Consider the following 16,151-nt stretch of genomic DNA (forward strand, 5'->3'; position numbering starts at 1 on the left):
CCCATCTTCTCACCTGCTCCAGTTTCCAGAGGAACTTGACGGGCCTTGCATTCTCCAGCAGTGGCCAATACAGGAAAGCAATGCGGCAGCCGTGCACAGTTAAGGAGTAATGAGAGTACCCATCTTCTGCAGGTAAAGAGAAAGGATGGAAAGGATGGAATCAGCAACATTGTGATTGTTATCCCAATTTATTGAGATTATTTGTAGTGTCATTGATTTTAGTCCTCCTTATTTACCAGGAACAAACTGTGGTACCTGCTACTTGAGCCCGAAATAACATAGATGGTTCATTTTTAGAATGGCACAGCCAGTAGACCTTCTTTTCCCTTAAGCTCTCAAAACAGCTGTATATGTCACACCATTATGCACAAGGCTTACTTGATTTCTACTCTGAATGGGAGCAGTGAAATCTTTTTATTGTTACAATGTGTGTCTCACTGGAGAAAGCAATTATGTTTGGAAGAATTAAGAGTAAAAGGAAACTAGGCCACCAAAGAACAAGGTGTCTCGATACCATCAAAGCTGACACCAGCCAGAGCATAGAAAAACACAAAGAAGTAGTGCAAGAGTGGAAGATGCAGAGAGACCTGACCCATAGAACCTCCAAGAGTTGGACAGGACTGAATGGATAACATTAACAATAATGCATTTCTTGTATTGACCGTCAGGAGGCAGTGCATGAACATTTTGTCACACACACACACACACACACACAGATGCTTCTAGAGCAGGGGTCCCACAGGCCACGGCCCATTAGTGGGCCATGAGGGGATTGCAACCAGGCCACAGAAATGGTCAGCAAGTGCATGTGCATCCTCATTTGCAGGAGCAGTGGGTGAGCATGGGCAAGGGTGCTTCATTTGCCTAAATGGCAGGCCCGCACACGCTTGTTTGCTTGCTGCCTACTCGCAAGCATCCCCTTCTCCACCTCCTCCGCTAGTCCATAAAGCCGGAAACGTTGAGGAACTCTGTTCTATAGGGTTGAAATTGAAATATAATATTCTATAGGGTTGAAATTGAAATATAGGGTGGGATTCTACCAGTTCGCACCTATTCACTAGAACCGGTTGTTAACATTCTAAGTAGTTCAGAGAACTGATTGTTAGAAGAAATTACTGGCCTAATCCTGTAAAGAAGGCAGGAAGGAAACATTCTGGTGTTGCTTACAGAAACTGCCTCTCTGTTAATCCTTATTACATTCTTGGCAGGACTAGATTTCCTGTCTCAGGAACTTTTCTGAAGTTTTCCCCCCTCCTTTGCTGGTACTTTGCTTGTGTGGAGTGACCATTCAAAGTTACAATGACACTGAAAAAAGTGATTTATGACAATTTTTCACACTTACGACTGTTGCAGCATCCCCACAGTCATGAGAGGCCAGGCAAGGAGATGCATGCCTTGATGTGAGTGATATTGAGTTGGCCACGCCCAGCCAATAACATGACCACTAAGCCACACCCACCAACTTAGCCACACCCACAGAACCGGTTGTTAAAATATTTGAATCCCACCCCTTTGGAACCCTTTGAAACTCACAGGCTATTAAACTTTAGCTATATGTAGTGCATTAACTCTAGGAGTGATCCAAGCCTTGGTGCTCAGTGGTATTGTAGGAAGGCTTACTATACAGAGAGAGATTATCTTTAGGATGGTATGTATAGACAGTCCACCTTCTTTTTTCTTAAACTCTCAAACCAGAAAGATGTAGATGTTACCACATATCATGCTCTCATGAAAAGGGAGTTTTCTATTTTTATATAATGTATATCTGTGGTGTTTTTATTTATAGTCATCATCAGGAGGCACTATGTGACTAGTTTAATACTGTCTGGGACTGCTTGTTGTAAAATCTCATATAAAACTGTGAAGGGTAGTGTAAGTCACCTAAAACCTCATGCATGAGGGGATGGATGGCATACATCTTTATTTCTCTGCGCACAAGGCCCCAAACAGATGAAAGCAGTCACGTATTGCCTCCTGGTGGTCAGTATAAGTGTAACCTGACTATATTTGCATGCCAAATATAGGAAGTGGGGGAGAATTTCGGCTTTCAAGCAGAAAGACCTGGATGCTAGAATTAGCTCATTAATGACAATGTATCATTCCAGTGGTTTTGGCCTGCTTGTCCCAGAAGCAGAAAAAGATATTTTACTACAAAGTACAGTAGAGAATAATCTTCAGCAGCATGTAACAGTATAAGGGAAATCTGAAAGTGTATAGGAGCAGAAAAGTATTGTTTGCATTTCGTTTTGACCTGGATAATGTTAAAATCTCATTTTCTTGAAAGTGCATTCATTTTCACAATATTAGGGAATATTCCCTTCCTTTCAGTTAGATGGAGAATGAAATTGAGATAGAGGATTTCAACCTCCACTTTGCTTCCAGCACCATTTTAATCGATGTCATTCATTTGTGGTATAGCAACATGTAAAAAAGCAGGCAAGCAACCAGTATATAACAAAAGCCTGTTCTTGGTTTTCAAGGAAGAATAAATGTCCAATGTTAACAAAGAAGTTAACAAGTGGCTCTTATTTTAACTTATTTCACTGTACACTTTTCACAATTACAGATAGTCCTTGATTTATGACCATTTATTTAATGGCCACTTGAAGTTGCAGGGGTGCTGGAAAAAGTGACTTACAACCAGTTCTGACCATTGCAGCATCTCTGCCATCACATGATCAAAACTGGGGCATTTGGCAATTGGCAAATATTTACAATGACTGCAGCACCCCAAGATTACTGTACATGGTAGCCATTTGCAACTTTCCCAAGGATTTCTGTCAAGCAAAGTCAGTGGAACAAGCTGGATTCATTTAATGACTGTGTAGTTCACTTAATAGCTGCAGTGATTCGCTGAAGGACTGCAGCAAAAGGTTGTAAAATCAGGCATTTCTCACTTAACAACTACATCACTTAGCGATGGAAGGTCCAGTCTCAATTCTGATCGTAAGTCCTCTTATATGCACTTGCACTGAGGGCCTACAGAAATTCCTCCTGAAGATCAAATATAATTTCCTGATCCTCTTCACTTGCCATGGTTTTATATCTACATGTCGCAAACACATTGGACATGATAGCCAAGAAACCTGAGTTGCAGAAACCCATTTTGATCTGATTTTGGCACCCCAGACAATGAGAAGGGCCTAGTCTCAGAAGCGGCAAATACGCTGCCCTGCATGGACCTCAAACCAAAGATGCTTTTATCCACATACCAACACACACATGCTTCATTAGCTCATACACAAAGTGCAATTAGCGTTCATTGTGAGTGGAAACTATTTTAACACGCATTACGTTACAGCATTGAGAATGGATGCATTATATCCCCATGCTCCTTCCTCCTAGCAATCGGGTATTAAAATCCATTCACTTAGGTCAATTGAGATCATGCCAAAGCCTCATTTAGCTGCAACCTCTCTGTGGCAGGGAGAGAATCAGGAGCTTGGAAGAGCTGGGGAAGAACTCACAAAGACTCCTGGGTTCCTACAGGATGCCACAATAGCAAAAGAGAAGGCATTGTGCAGCACACTGCCAATATCATCGTGTGTGCCAAGACAGTGGGAACCCATGCCAACAGCCACAAATGGTTTGATTCAATAGCAGAGGTGAGTTTTCATGGTAGATCAGCACTTTGGGAAAAGGTGAGTTATCTAGTAGTTCCTTCCCCCACCCAGTGAAATTGCCACTTCAATAAAAAGCTTTATGCAACTTGAACTAATATAGGTAGTCCTGAGCATAAAACCACAACGAAGCCCAAAATTTCCATTGCTAAGCAAGATAGTTATGAGTTTTGCCTCATTTTATGACCTTTCTTGCCATAGTTATTAAGTGAACATGGTTGTTAAGTGAATCTGGTTTCCCCCATTGACTTTACTTGTCAGAAGATCGTAAAAAGTGATCACGTGAACTGGGGGCAGCAGTTGTAAATACATTCCAGTTGCCAAGTGTCCAATGTTCACGTGACTACAGAGACCCTGCAATTGTCATAAGCGTGAACAATGGTCACAAGTCACATTTCTCAGTGCCCTTGTAACTCCAGATGGTCATTAAACAAATGGTTGTAGGTTGAAGATTACCTGCCATGAGAGCCACAGTAACGTTCCATTTAATAGACCACCTGTGAAAAGGGAAGTATGTCTGCTAAATCTAGCTGTCTGTTAAACCCAAATGTCTATCACTGACACAATTTCTATCAGTGGCTAATTGATGTTTTTATGCAAAACATATAACTTGATGCAAATGATGTAAAATACCCATAGAATGAATGTGTACATTTCTACTATTATATCTAAACAACAACAAGGCACATGTAAATAAATAGTTTCATAGTATGGCCAGGATTCATTTTTTTAAATTATTGTCTGCCTATGCTGAATCTATCAATGAGCTAGAAAAGCTGATCACTTTCCATGGCCCAGTTCTCCCAACATCTCAACTGGGTAAATAGACAAATTAGTTTACTGTGGAAACATAAGGAAGTGCCAACTTTGAAGTCCTCACTTCAATGGGAATACACAAATGTCCTATAGGTTTACAGCCCCTGAACCCTCTGATCTACCGGGTAATCTCTTGTTATGCCAGTCTAGGTCAATAAAAGAGCCTCACCGCTCCTCATGGTGCTGCAGATGACAGTCTCCTCCTCCTTCTTGCCCTTGTTTGGCATCACCCCGTGTTTCACCCACAGGGACAAGGTAAAATGGTCACTCAGTCCTTCAAGAGCTCCAGTTCCACTGCCCATGGGCACCTGGGTTGCCTGGCTGCCATTGAACCAATAGATGAGGCTGCTGTCCTGGCTGTAATGGACCGAAAGTCGTGCTGTCCAGTTGGCCATGGGGCCGGGCACTGGCAGAAGGTCTACCTCACCTCGGGCAGCACCTGGAGGGATAGGAAAGAAGACTCAGAATCAGGAGGGTCCATCTGATGGTGCCTTCTTTTGGGATAAAGCTGATAGGAGATTTTGATGCTTAAGGTGGAACACCTATAGAGTTTCCTACCTCCTTATACAAATTAACATGAGACAGTTTTCATTCTTAAGCAACAATCTCCAAAGTTGGCAACTTTAAGACCTGGGAAATCAACTCCCAGATTTCTTGAGCTAGCATGGCTGACTCAGGAATTCTAGGAGTTGAAGTCCACAAGACTTAAAGTTGCAAAACTTGGAGACCCTTGTTCTTAAAGCAACCACTATGAAAATTAAATTAAAATAATAAAAATAAAAAGTGGCAGAAAATAATCTGCAGCACACAGAAATCTCCTGTTGGGTTTAATTCGCCCAGAGAAACTTCCTAATAGGTTGTGATCTTCAAAGCTTGTGTCTGTCACTTTTAACAATGCTTCAATGTCCTTCTGACTATCCATAGTTTAAAAACTCAGCCATCAGACTTTCTGGGTAAAACATTCTAGAGACCTTGCTTCATTGCCTACTCTTGAGAAGGTTGACCTAATTTAGGTAAAGACTCTTTTAGAATATATTTCTATATATTCCCACACACTCATATACACACACACATTTCTCCTTCAAACGTAACTGGATATGAAGTGAATACATACCACAGAGTTTACGCAGTGACTTCTCAGAGTAATTGTCCCGATCACAACCTTTGGCCACATGATTTGTCTGTAACTCTACAGTAGCTTGGATGTTCCACAGAGGCTCATCACATGTCTCCAGATGGATGTTGGGGAAAAGGGCAAGGCTGCCTGTTCCAGGGATGTACTCAATTCTTTTATTCCAACCTGTTGCAGATTAAATTATGTTAGAACATAGTGCTAGAGATTTTCCTCTGCTAGCTACTCCAGTTTAGATAAGCCTCTGAGCTTCCTTTAAAAAAAACAACAACCCCAATCCATCATTATTCTAATTACATACAGATTTTTACCCACTTTTCCTGCTAGGAAGCTGAAGTAGCAGGGGTGAAGGCCTTTTCTGTTGTATTTAGAAATTAAGAGTTCATTTATGTATTAGAAAAAAGATGTTTCTGCCGGTAATAAAGACATACAGTAACATTCAAGACTCAAGATTATTTTGACTGACAGTTATAAGAACATTAGGGTATAACAATGTTGCAAAACTTGATGTCAGGTATGAAAGACTAAGTCCACATCTGAAGGTCCAATTAAACTGATTTATTGCTACTCATACCTATGCATGGAAATATTTTCAACTAAAGCTGCTAGAGGTTAGATGGTCAATGGTCCAGTTTGACATCCAAAGACTAACATTAATCTCACCGAATCCTAAGAGAAGCAATCTTCTTTGAGTTCTTACACTCTATGAGGGGGCCTGATTCTCTTCCACTAACTCTTGGACAAGTCTCCCCAACTTGGTCCAGTATAAAAATCAATGGAACCTACATCAGAATCAATTGATTTGCACAATCACCAGATAACACAATAGATAGAACAAATCCAACCACTGTTGGCTTTTGCTGCAACATGAACTTACACACACTTCTTACATGAGGTCTTCTCATTGCATTCTGACACACCCAACTCCTACCTACTTCCATATAACTAAGTGGGAAGAAGTATATTCTTATATATAACCATTTTATGCTTCTTCGCAACGTATTATTTACCAACTGCTACCTTTTAACAACGTTTACATGTCTTAGACTTTGCACATCTGTTTCTCTATCTTTAGAAAACATTCTACCAAGGAATACATATTTCCTGTAATACTTTGCCGTTTATGTATTACTTGCAATATTCTTTTCATTTTCCCTATCAAGCATCCCTTTATTTTCAGATTCATACTCCTTGTGGCATTATACAATTTAACAATTCCTGCAAATCATTTAGGTTTTCAATCAATATTCTTGTCCCTGAGGCATGTACGTGTAATATTACAAGTATTACAAATATATTCATAAATGCATCAAATAACTAAAGGAACATCACACAGTCTTACCTTATTCCAAGCTCAGTGTTGAATCACTTGCTAAGAATTCTTTTTATTCATGTACTTCCATCACATACCAGTAATATTGCATTCAGCAATCAACTTTCAGCTCCATAAACATTTCATAATTCAAGTCTATCCATTTTCCCATATGAACAAATGAATAATTACATCAGAACATTTGTTTTACATGTTCATAGATTGCATGCTGCTACTTCTCAAATCTTGCTCATTGTCATTTCCCATTCCTCCAATTGGAATTCTGCCATGCATCTTTCCTGGCACACTTTAATCTTGTTACCTTTCCATTTGTTTAAGGGAACAATTCTGGCATTCTTCCAATCCTCAGGCAGGGATGTAGCCTTTGCCCAGAGACACCCTCCAATTATACCCTGTACATTTTCAGGCTTTTCATTTTTCAACATGCTCACAGCATTTGTTATTTCTTATCTCTATGCATATCTTATCTTTATGATTCGTACATGCATTTTCTCATTCACAATCTCTTTCACTTCATCATCCCACCAATTCTACCTTCAGTAGTGCCAACTACTGAACTCCTACATGTCTTCTAGCACAGGAGTCCCCCATCCTGGGCCATGAACCTGTACCAGTCTATGGCCTGTTAGAAACAGGGCTGCACAGCTGGAAATGAGCGGTAGGTGAGCGAGTAAAACTGAACCCATCACCCCACCTCCAGCAAGTCTGTAGAAAAATTTTGTTCCACGAAACTAGTCCCTGGTGCCCAAAAAGTTGGAGGCTACTATTCAAACACAAAAAGGGCACATATATTTTGTTTCCCGACACATCCAAAGTCATGCCCATATAGTTGTTATTGCTAAGTTATTGCTATTCCTCCTTTCTGGTATAGCATGATAAAAAAAACAACCCTTGACCTTTGGTAATCTCTAGGAAACAATCCTAAATTTCCTACTAAATTCCTAGTTGGGAAGTTTGTGATGAAATTAATATTTCCTTTGCTCAAGGAAGACCACCTTGAGAATATCTGGGTGATCTTAGAATGGCTTTTGGAGTTGCCATTCTGATGTCAGCATCAAGTTCCCTTGTTTTAGAGCAGGGGTCCCCAAACTTGGCAACTTTAAGGCTAAGGAAGGCTATGCTGGCTGGAGAATTCTGGGGGTTGAAGTCCACAAGTTTTAAAGTTGCCAGGTTTGGAGACCTCTGTTTTAGAGCCTGGCTGGTTTATCCAACACAATGTGTGCCCAGCGCTGACAAAGAACATATGTCATACTGAAGAATGACATTGTGGAGGACATTATAAAGTTCTGTTTGCCAGAATAGATTTTGGGAAAGAATTGGCATCTGGACTTATTGCTGTTGGTGGCAGAAAGAAATATTAGTTCTTTATATAAGGGAGATATTTTTCCCCTTAGGGTAGAGTTAAGAATTAATAGAATTCTTCTAGCTTCACATTTCTTCTTTTCAATGTTCTCGGGAGATATAGTGAGGCATAAAAGCCTCTCTTTTTTTATCAGCCTCCCAAGACACATGGCTTCTCCTCACCTTTTGTTCTATCTCCATTTAACTTTCTTTTTGTTGACTTTTTTTTTTAAAGTCTAAAATATTTCCTTTAATATGATTTGATGGCGCTGTTCTATTTGATCTGTAGATTTGCTGATAATTTCATCTGCTGGGGAATAGGGGAATAGGGTAACAATCTATCCATTACTCATTAACAGACCTATTTTGTTGAGATTAGTGCGTATAGCTGGTCTGAGGCAGACCAAGGGCTACTGTGAAGATATAAGCATCAATGTGAAATATAGGAGAGTTTCCATTCATGTTAAACAAGTCTCCTGCTGGAATGCAAATATTTGTTTGTTATTATCAAAATTATATGACAGAGTGACTCTAGGCAGTGAACAATAAAGCCAGTAATTAAAACATTGTGCAAAAACACTTAAAACAATTCATAGCCCTGTATTGACCACCAAAGTCAAAGCACTTCATCTTTCTGATTCAATTTGATATGTTGGGAATAGCTCAGATTGGAAACAGCAGTTTTTCATAGTGGAATGCATGACCCCAAGCCTCATGCCTGAAAACCACAAGTATCATTTTGGAGTTCAGAACAACAGGAATGAACTTCAGCAAAGACAAGGAAGTTGTAGGACAACATTTTGTTTAATTTCTACCTGTAACTAATTAAAACAGTTATTCACCGCAAACAAATGTTGTTTTTAGAATGCAAGACTTACCTTGTTTCTGTGTACAGTAAACATAATTTTTTTTGAAACTTTCTTTTTAATGGGGATGGCATTGAATTGGCAATAAAGATTTGTTAAATAAATGCATTGAATATATTTGACAAGACTACCCACATATCTTTTATAGAATTTTGACTTCAAGTGCTGATTCCAAATCCAATTTTTTAAATTTAATCCTTTTTTAAAATGTTCATAAGATGCCGGAGCAAACTGTCGGTATCACAAAAGGTCAGCAAATAGTGAATTACTTAATTAAATATTGCAGATAGTTCTGACTTAACAGTGATATTTGGGAATGGAATATCCATCGGTAAGAGATGTGGTCATAAAGAATCATGTGACTGCTTTGCTTAATGATAGAAATGCTGGAAATCCCTGATGCCATTATTAAGTGAGGATTGTGCAGATTGTTAAACGAGGAGCTCCTTGTGATTTCCTGCTGGCTTCCAACAAAGTCAATGGGGAAACCGACAGGAAATTGCAAGTTTCAGGCAACTTGCAAGCAGGAAGGAGGGAAGGTAACTGACTGCTGTAGTGTGATGTGAGCACAACGAAGTGTGTGTGTGTGTGTGTAGAGTAACTGCTGCTGGTTGCAAGAGGGTGCACTGGTAGCTGTTGCAGCTCTGGGTGAGTGCGGCTGAGCAGGCATACGCTAAGACTCTGTGTGGGGTCTTGCTGTAGATTGATGCATGCTGCAAAGTACAAGAAATTAGCCAGGGTCCTCAGGAGAAAAAGTGATGGGCGTGAGAGCAACTTACAAGAGCAACTCATGACCTTTTCTGAAGGTTTTCTTATTGACTTTATTTTGGAAAACTATCGTTAAGTGCAAACTGGTTACCAAAAACACGAATCATGCAAATTGGTACTTTCAAAACAACTTAACTAGACTTTGATACTGTGTATCTTGATAGAGGGATGTTTACTACTCAATTTTATATATCAAAATATTTTATGAGATACAACAATCCTCCTAAGGAGACACAGAATCTCTTTAGTGTTTCTTATTAATATTTTTTAAAAAAGAAAACCACAAGCCAAATAATTTTTAAATGCATATTCTGTGCCATTTCAACTTGATTAAATGCCTTCCCTATTGAAAACTCAAAACACCTCCCTTCTTACAATCCTTTTACATGTCTCTTCTGAATAAAACAAAGGGGAAGTTCATATTATTAAACAAGTGGACAAGAACTGAATTAAGAATGAAACCAAGCTGCACCACTGTTTAAAACAAGGGTCCCCCAACACCCAGTTTGTGGGCTGGAACCAGGCTGCAGCGTGTCCAAAACCGGGCTGTGCAAACAAGTGAAGCCCCATCTGTGGGAGGCAGGCAGCACGTGAAACCACAGCCCCTCCAGCCCATGGGAAAACCTCATTCCACAGAACCATACACCCCAAAATGTGGGAGGCCACTGGTTTACAATATCTATGGCACCACCATCAGTAGCATCAGACACAGTTTGCTAGCAAGTTACAAGTACAGAGTAGTTTGGGCTTTGTTTCAAAAATATTTATACCCTAAACTGAATTAAGATGGAAACATATAGTCAATGTATTGGTTGGATTACCCAGTTAATGAATTAATTATAGTTTTTAATTGATTAAAAACAGTGGGATATGGTTCCGGCAACAGATTTCATTAAAATTATTAAAAAAGAATGGTAAAAAGTCAACTGTTTTTATAACATAGTTCATTATCTAAACATTTATGCACACAAATGTGTCTATGCATCTATGCACACAATCCTATATAAATGCATTTATTATATATAATAATGCATGCCCACATGCTGTGTATATGTATGTTTATATATATATATATATATAAATATTTTATACATATATACATACACACACATATATAAACATATGTATATATATATATAAATACATATATATATATATATATATATATATATATATATATATATATATATATATATATATATATATACATACATACATACATACATACATACATACATACATAAGAGGCAGTACATTGAATAATCACCTCTAAGGAAGGAAGGAAGAAAAATTATGGCAAAGAATTCAGATGACAGTATATCAGGAGAATCAAAGGATAAACAGGTAATGTATGTGCCTCTGAAAAGAACTTCTTACCTTGCCAACTAGGTTTACAGGTGGGCTTCACCTGAATTTCAACCTCAGCATCATCAGAGGCTCGTTTCTTGCCACAGTCATATGCTGTCACCGTGAACTTATAGAGGCGCTCTCCACTGTACTGCAGTTTCTCTGTGTTCTCAATATTCCCTGGTAGAAACAGTACAGCCCCAACATTAGCAGACCAAAGAACACCACAGGAAGGCAAAAAAAAAGTAAAAAGGGAAAAGCAGATAAAGGAGCACAAAAAAGCAAGAACCATTTAAAAGAGTATACATGAAAAGAAACTTCATGTTGAAAGCAAAACAGAAAAGTGTTATTTTAAGTCGTGTGTGTGTGTGTGTGTGAGTGCGTGGATTTAGTCTTGGAAGTGGGAAGAGAGAGAACAGCATTATATTTGTTTTCCATTTTAAAAAAACTCACAAAGATTTAAAACCTTAATGTGACTCCCAAATAACTTTAATTTCCACCTTGAAGGGGGTGGGGAAATCCCAAGCAACTCTGTCATTCAGGAGTGTTTATCCTTTACAGAGGCTTGTTCCACAGCTGTGCCTAAAAAAACTGCTTTCTAACATCTGGGTCAATTCAACCTCCAGAAAGTAATTCAGGTACTTACCATCATTGTCAATCAGGAAGGGGACATTAGGAGTCAAGATCTCATAGTAGCAGATCTGGCTGTATTGAGGGGAGCAGTCACCATCAATAGCTTCTACCCGCAGGATGCGATCATAGAGTTTCCCTTCCGTCACGGCCACGCGATAAAGCTTATCCACAAAGACTGGAGCAAACTCATTGACATCGTTCACCCTCACGTGCACTGTGGCCCTGGGTGGAGGGAGCGGGAGTAGTAAGCAACTAGGTCCGGAGACCCTTTCTTAAAGGAGAAAAAATGCTAGGCTTCCTCCGTCTACCTCTATACTATTATTGGTCCCAAAGGTGCTTTTCAAATGGCAACTTTCTTGGTTTTATTTCCCTGGAAGACATTTCACTTCTCATCCAAGAAGCTTTTTCAGAGAACTGAAAAAGCTTCTTGTATGAGAAGCAAAGCATCTTCAAGGGGAAATTTCACCCCTCATGAAAGTCCAATTGCCTTGTGAAAAGCACTTGTGGATGATTGAGAATCTCCATAGACATATTATTGTACATTGATTTACCTTCAAGATCAATAAGACCAGAATGCACGCATACTATACTTCCTAAGACTCAGGATGTCTCAGGAGATCCCCTCCATTCTTACTACAATGCTAGTGAACATTTTTTGAGAAGAAAAGCTTTAGACCTTCCTTTCTCATCAAGAGACTTACTCTTCCAGCAAGATTTATATTTTTCATGCAATGCTTTGAAGGTAGTCAGACTAAGGGAGAAATAGTCTTTGAGTGGACTTTTCAAGAAGAAAATAATGAGCATAGGAGGAATTAAACCTTTTAAACTGCTAACATCCATTCTCATTTGCAGGTCTTCCATTGCCATATTGAAATGAATGTGGAAGACATGGGCAAGACCTTTGCTTCGATGACAAGTAATTCTTCATAAGCTTTGAATTGTTTTGGGAGAAGCATTTTAAATTAAACACTAGATTCTACTAATATACGCATGATGTTACATGGGCTAACGTGAGCAGCAGGAAGAAAACACAGAATTAAATGCAAGAGACTTTTAAACATCTCACTGCAAGCCAAGAAGCAATTCTAACTCCTTCCTGAAGGTAGACCAGTTCTCCCACAGCAGTATATTCCAAGAGGCTTAGCAGGTTCAGAGGGAAATCACTGTAGCACTGAATCCAATAAGTCTTACTTGTGGGACTTCTTGGTGTTGGCACCATCAGGTCCTTCCCCGCAGTCATAGGCCTGGATGGTGAAAGTATGTTCTTTATGAGCTTCACAATCCACCGGCTCTTTTGCCCGGATCAACCCCTCGCCTGTGGCTTTGTCAAGGATCACTGCTTCAAAAGGCACTCCTGCCCCATGGATCCGGAATCCACAGATCTCACCTAGTGTCCCAAAAGCAAATAATACAAAGGGGGGGAAAAGAGAGATATTAAGAAAAAAGGAAACATTACCTTTTAATTCTCTCCTGTCCTTCCCCCCTCTACTGTCTTCATTAGCATGAAATAAGCTGGCAACTTCCTCGAACAGAAAAGCTGGATAATATAAAAATTGGCAGAGGAAAAAGCTGGGAGTTTAATCCACACCTACTTGGATTCCTTTGAAATATTATTATGCCCAAGACTCATTAAAACCTGGTAGCATTTTGAGTACTTCCATGTTATTTCAGCAGCATAAGTGCTAGGAAACTTCTCAGTAGACTGTAGCTTGACTTAATGGAGAAACACAATTTTAGAATAGAATAGAATAGAATAGAATAGAATAGAACAGAACAGAATAGAATAGAATACTTTATTGGCCAAGTGTGATTGGACACACAAGTAATTAGTTTTTGGCTGATTTGCTTTTTGTTTCCAATATCCAAATGTCGGGTTAAAGATTCTCACTGTTATCCAACATTCACCAATTCAATAGACTGCATGTGTTGGAAGGAGCTAACGGTGTCTTCTGAGATTGGCAGGTTTTAATAACACAGAAGTAGAATTAACAAGAGGCAACTTTAATGGGACATGGGAATTACCTCCTTCTGTAGTTATTATTCAGTACCGTTTCCTGGGAAGCCCATCCATCTGAAGCTAATCAGTATAGATTCCTTGCTGATTGAGAATAGACAGCCTATTCAATTACTGTATCTGGAGCCATGGGAGGAGAAGACAATGACCTAGATTCAGTTCGCAAATCACTCTAGGACAAGTCTTTTCCAACTTTGCAGCTGGCAACATCTATCAATATTAAATGAATTTGTGCAATCTCCTATCCAGACAAAGCACGAATGAATATTGACAGCATTTATGCTTTGCTACTAGGGTAAGCAAGACTGGTCCAAGCCCCCTCCAAATCATTGGAAATAATTATATCTATAATTATTGAGCTCACACTCTGCTAAACCACTAACAAGTTACATGTGAATCTAGGCACAGTTTAAGACTTAGCACAATATGCAAGCTTAATAACTGTGGCTTATTATCTGTTGTTTTTAATCTAAGATTATTAAAATATGACGATTATTGAAATTTTTGTAAGCTGCTCTGGGAAAACTGCATTTTTATTAATATATAAACCTATAAAACAAAATGTTTCACTTGCAAGATCAACATTAGTCACTGTCGTTTATGGCCCATTAATGGAAATATGTGGGACACCCAATTAGAGAAACATGTCTTGTAACTAGAATTAAAGAATGGAGAGATTTTATATGCATACATACATACACACACACACAAATAATAATTTCAAATGCTCAACCCAAATTTGATTGTGGTCCTCTCTGTGTGTGGGGCCTGAATAAATGATCCCCTCACCCTTCGCAAATGCAATTTAATGAAATTCATTGGTTCTTGGTTCATTTCTGGTCCCAATTTGAGAAGTTGGCCTAAATGCATGCAAGATTTCAGATCCCTGGTGTGTCAGTATCTAAGAATGTGTTTTTTTCCCATTCTTTATCCTAAGGCAGAATTTCCCAACCCTGGCAATTTCCAGACAGGTGAATTTCAGCTATAGCTGCTGCTGGCTCTTTCTGGTAATTTAAGTCTAGCACCTGTTGTTATTCTGGTCTCATGATGATTTTATTCTCTCAGGTTTTTTTCATCTATTAAATGCATATTGCAATATAGGGGCATTTTTAGTTATTTTTTCAAGGTATTTCTGACTTTTCTGCCCATGTGATATTAATCTCTACTATGGTTTACTGTTTCATTTTAATTCCTTTTCTTTTTTTTAAAGTAAGCCATGCTAAGCATGCTTGGAACCTGTTTGAAGGTTTCCTGTTTTACGCACTTTGTAAAAGAAAAGAAATGAAAAACATGTGATGAGGCAGATGCTCCGTGCTACTCTCTTTTATGTGGAGCTATTTGCAACATAAATGGGCCTCTGGCACATCATGTCTCCCAACACAATTTATAAAGCCTGTCGAATAGTGTTAATTGGAAAGCGCTATTCAAGCATTCAGAAAAGGAGAATATACTCGCTACAAACATTCCCAATCGGCTCTGCCTTAGATCATCTCGGTATACAACACAACTGTCTGCAGGGGGAAATGCCTTTTTGTTTGAATGTACTGTGTTCGTTTCCACTCGAGCAACAACTCTGATAATACAAGCCTTTGTATAAACCAGAATATCTACAATTGCACATGAACACCTTCTGCAAACATCCATGGTGTGTGTCATATGTGGTGAATGTCATTCTAAAGGATTCAGAGATAGCACTCACATACAAGAACAAGCTTCTTTGACAAACATGCAAACACAGCTGTAGTCCGGAGTGGGAAATGAATTCCCTGCCACCACATTTCCTATATGTCAAAAACTTCGCTCTTATTACCAACTCCTGACTTGATCAGGAACAATTGTATGCATCCACCAGGAAACGCCACTAAATTATAATATTTGAAGACTGCTTATATTATGGAAAGTACTATACTTAGATTTTACATTGGAACATTCCAACATTAAAACTGTAGCTTTGGGCCTGCAATATTATATGAAATCTTTCCATGGAACATCACAATATACAGTTCCTAAGGCAAGTCTTATTGTCAGATAATTCTATATATGAGAAAGCCTAATAACTTCAAAGATTTTTTCATTCCTCGCTGCCAGGCAATTTCACTAATCCATCTTAGTCCATCATATTTATTGATTCTGCTCTGCAAATTTAGATTATATATTGCACGAATTATCTTGAACTGCAGTTTTCTTGAAATTCCTAGGAAAAGAATTAGTCATTTTTGGCAGGAAATGCAGACAACTCTGCTGACAAGTTTTAGAGGAACAGCAGCAGAATTGTCATGGT

General features: G+C 38.9%; 1 protein-coding gene across 2 annotated transcripts in view; it reads right to left on the reverse strand.

Moving 5' to 3' along the window:
• CLSTN3 (calsyntenin 3) overlaps positions 1-16,151 on the reverse strand; it is a 42,201-nt gene that overhangs the window by 19,659 nt on the left and 6,391 nt on the right. For both annotated transcript variants that reach the window (XM_087957306.1, XM_087957305.1), the window contains exons 3-8: positions 13,048-13,243; positions 11,870-12,078; positions 11,254-11,403; positions 5,551-5,736; positions 4,606-4,875; positions 14-126 (exon numbers count right to left, since the gene is read on the reverse strand). In XM_087957306.1, the coding sequence (XP_087813432.1) occupies positions 14-126; positions 4,606-4,875; positions 5,551-5,736; positions 11,254-11,403; positions 11,870-12,078; positions 13,048-13,243 (1,124 nt within the window). The remainder of the gene's footprint in view (positions 1-13; positions 127-4,605; positions 4,876-5,550; positions 5,737-11,253; positions 11,404-11,869; positions 12,079-13,047; positions 13,244-16,151) is intronic.

The sequence above is a fragment of the Notechis scutatus genome, chromosome 2, assembly GCF_049901735.1.
Source record: "Notechis scutatus isolate UNSWTSFEM ecotype Mainland chromosome 2, rNotScu1.2, whole genome shotgun sequence".
Classification (NCBI taxonomy): domain Eukaryota; kingdom Metazoa; phylum Chordata; class Lepidosauria; order Squamata; family Elapidae; genus Notechis; species Notechis scutatus.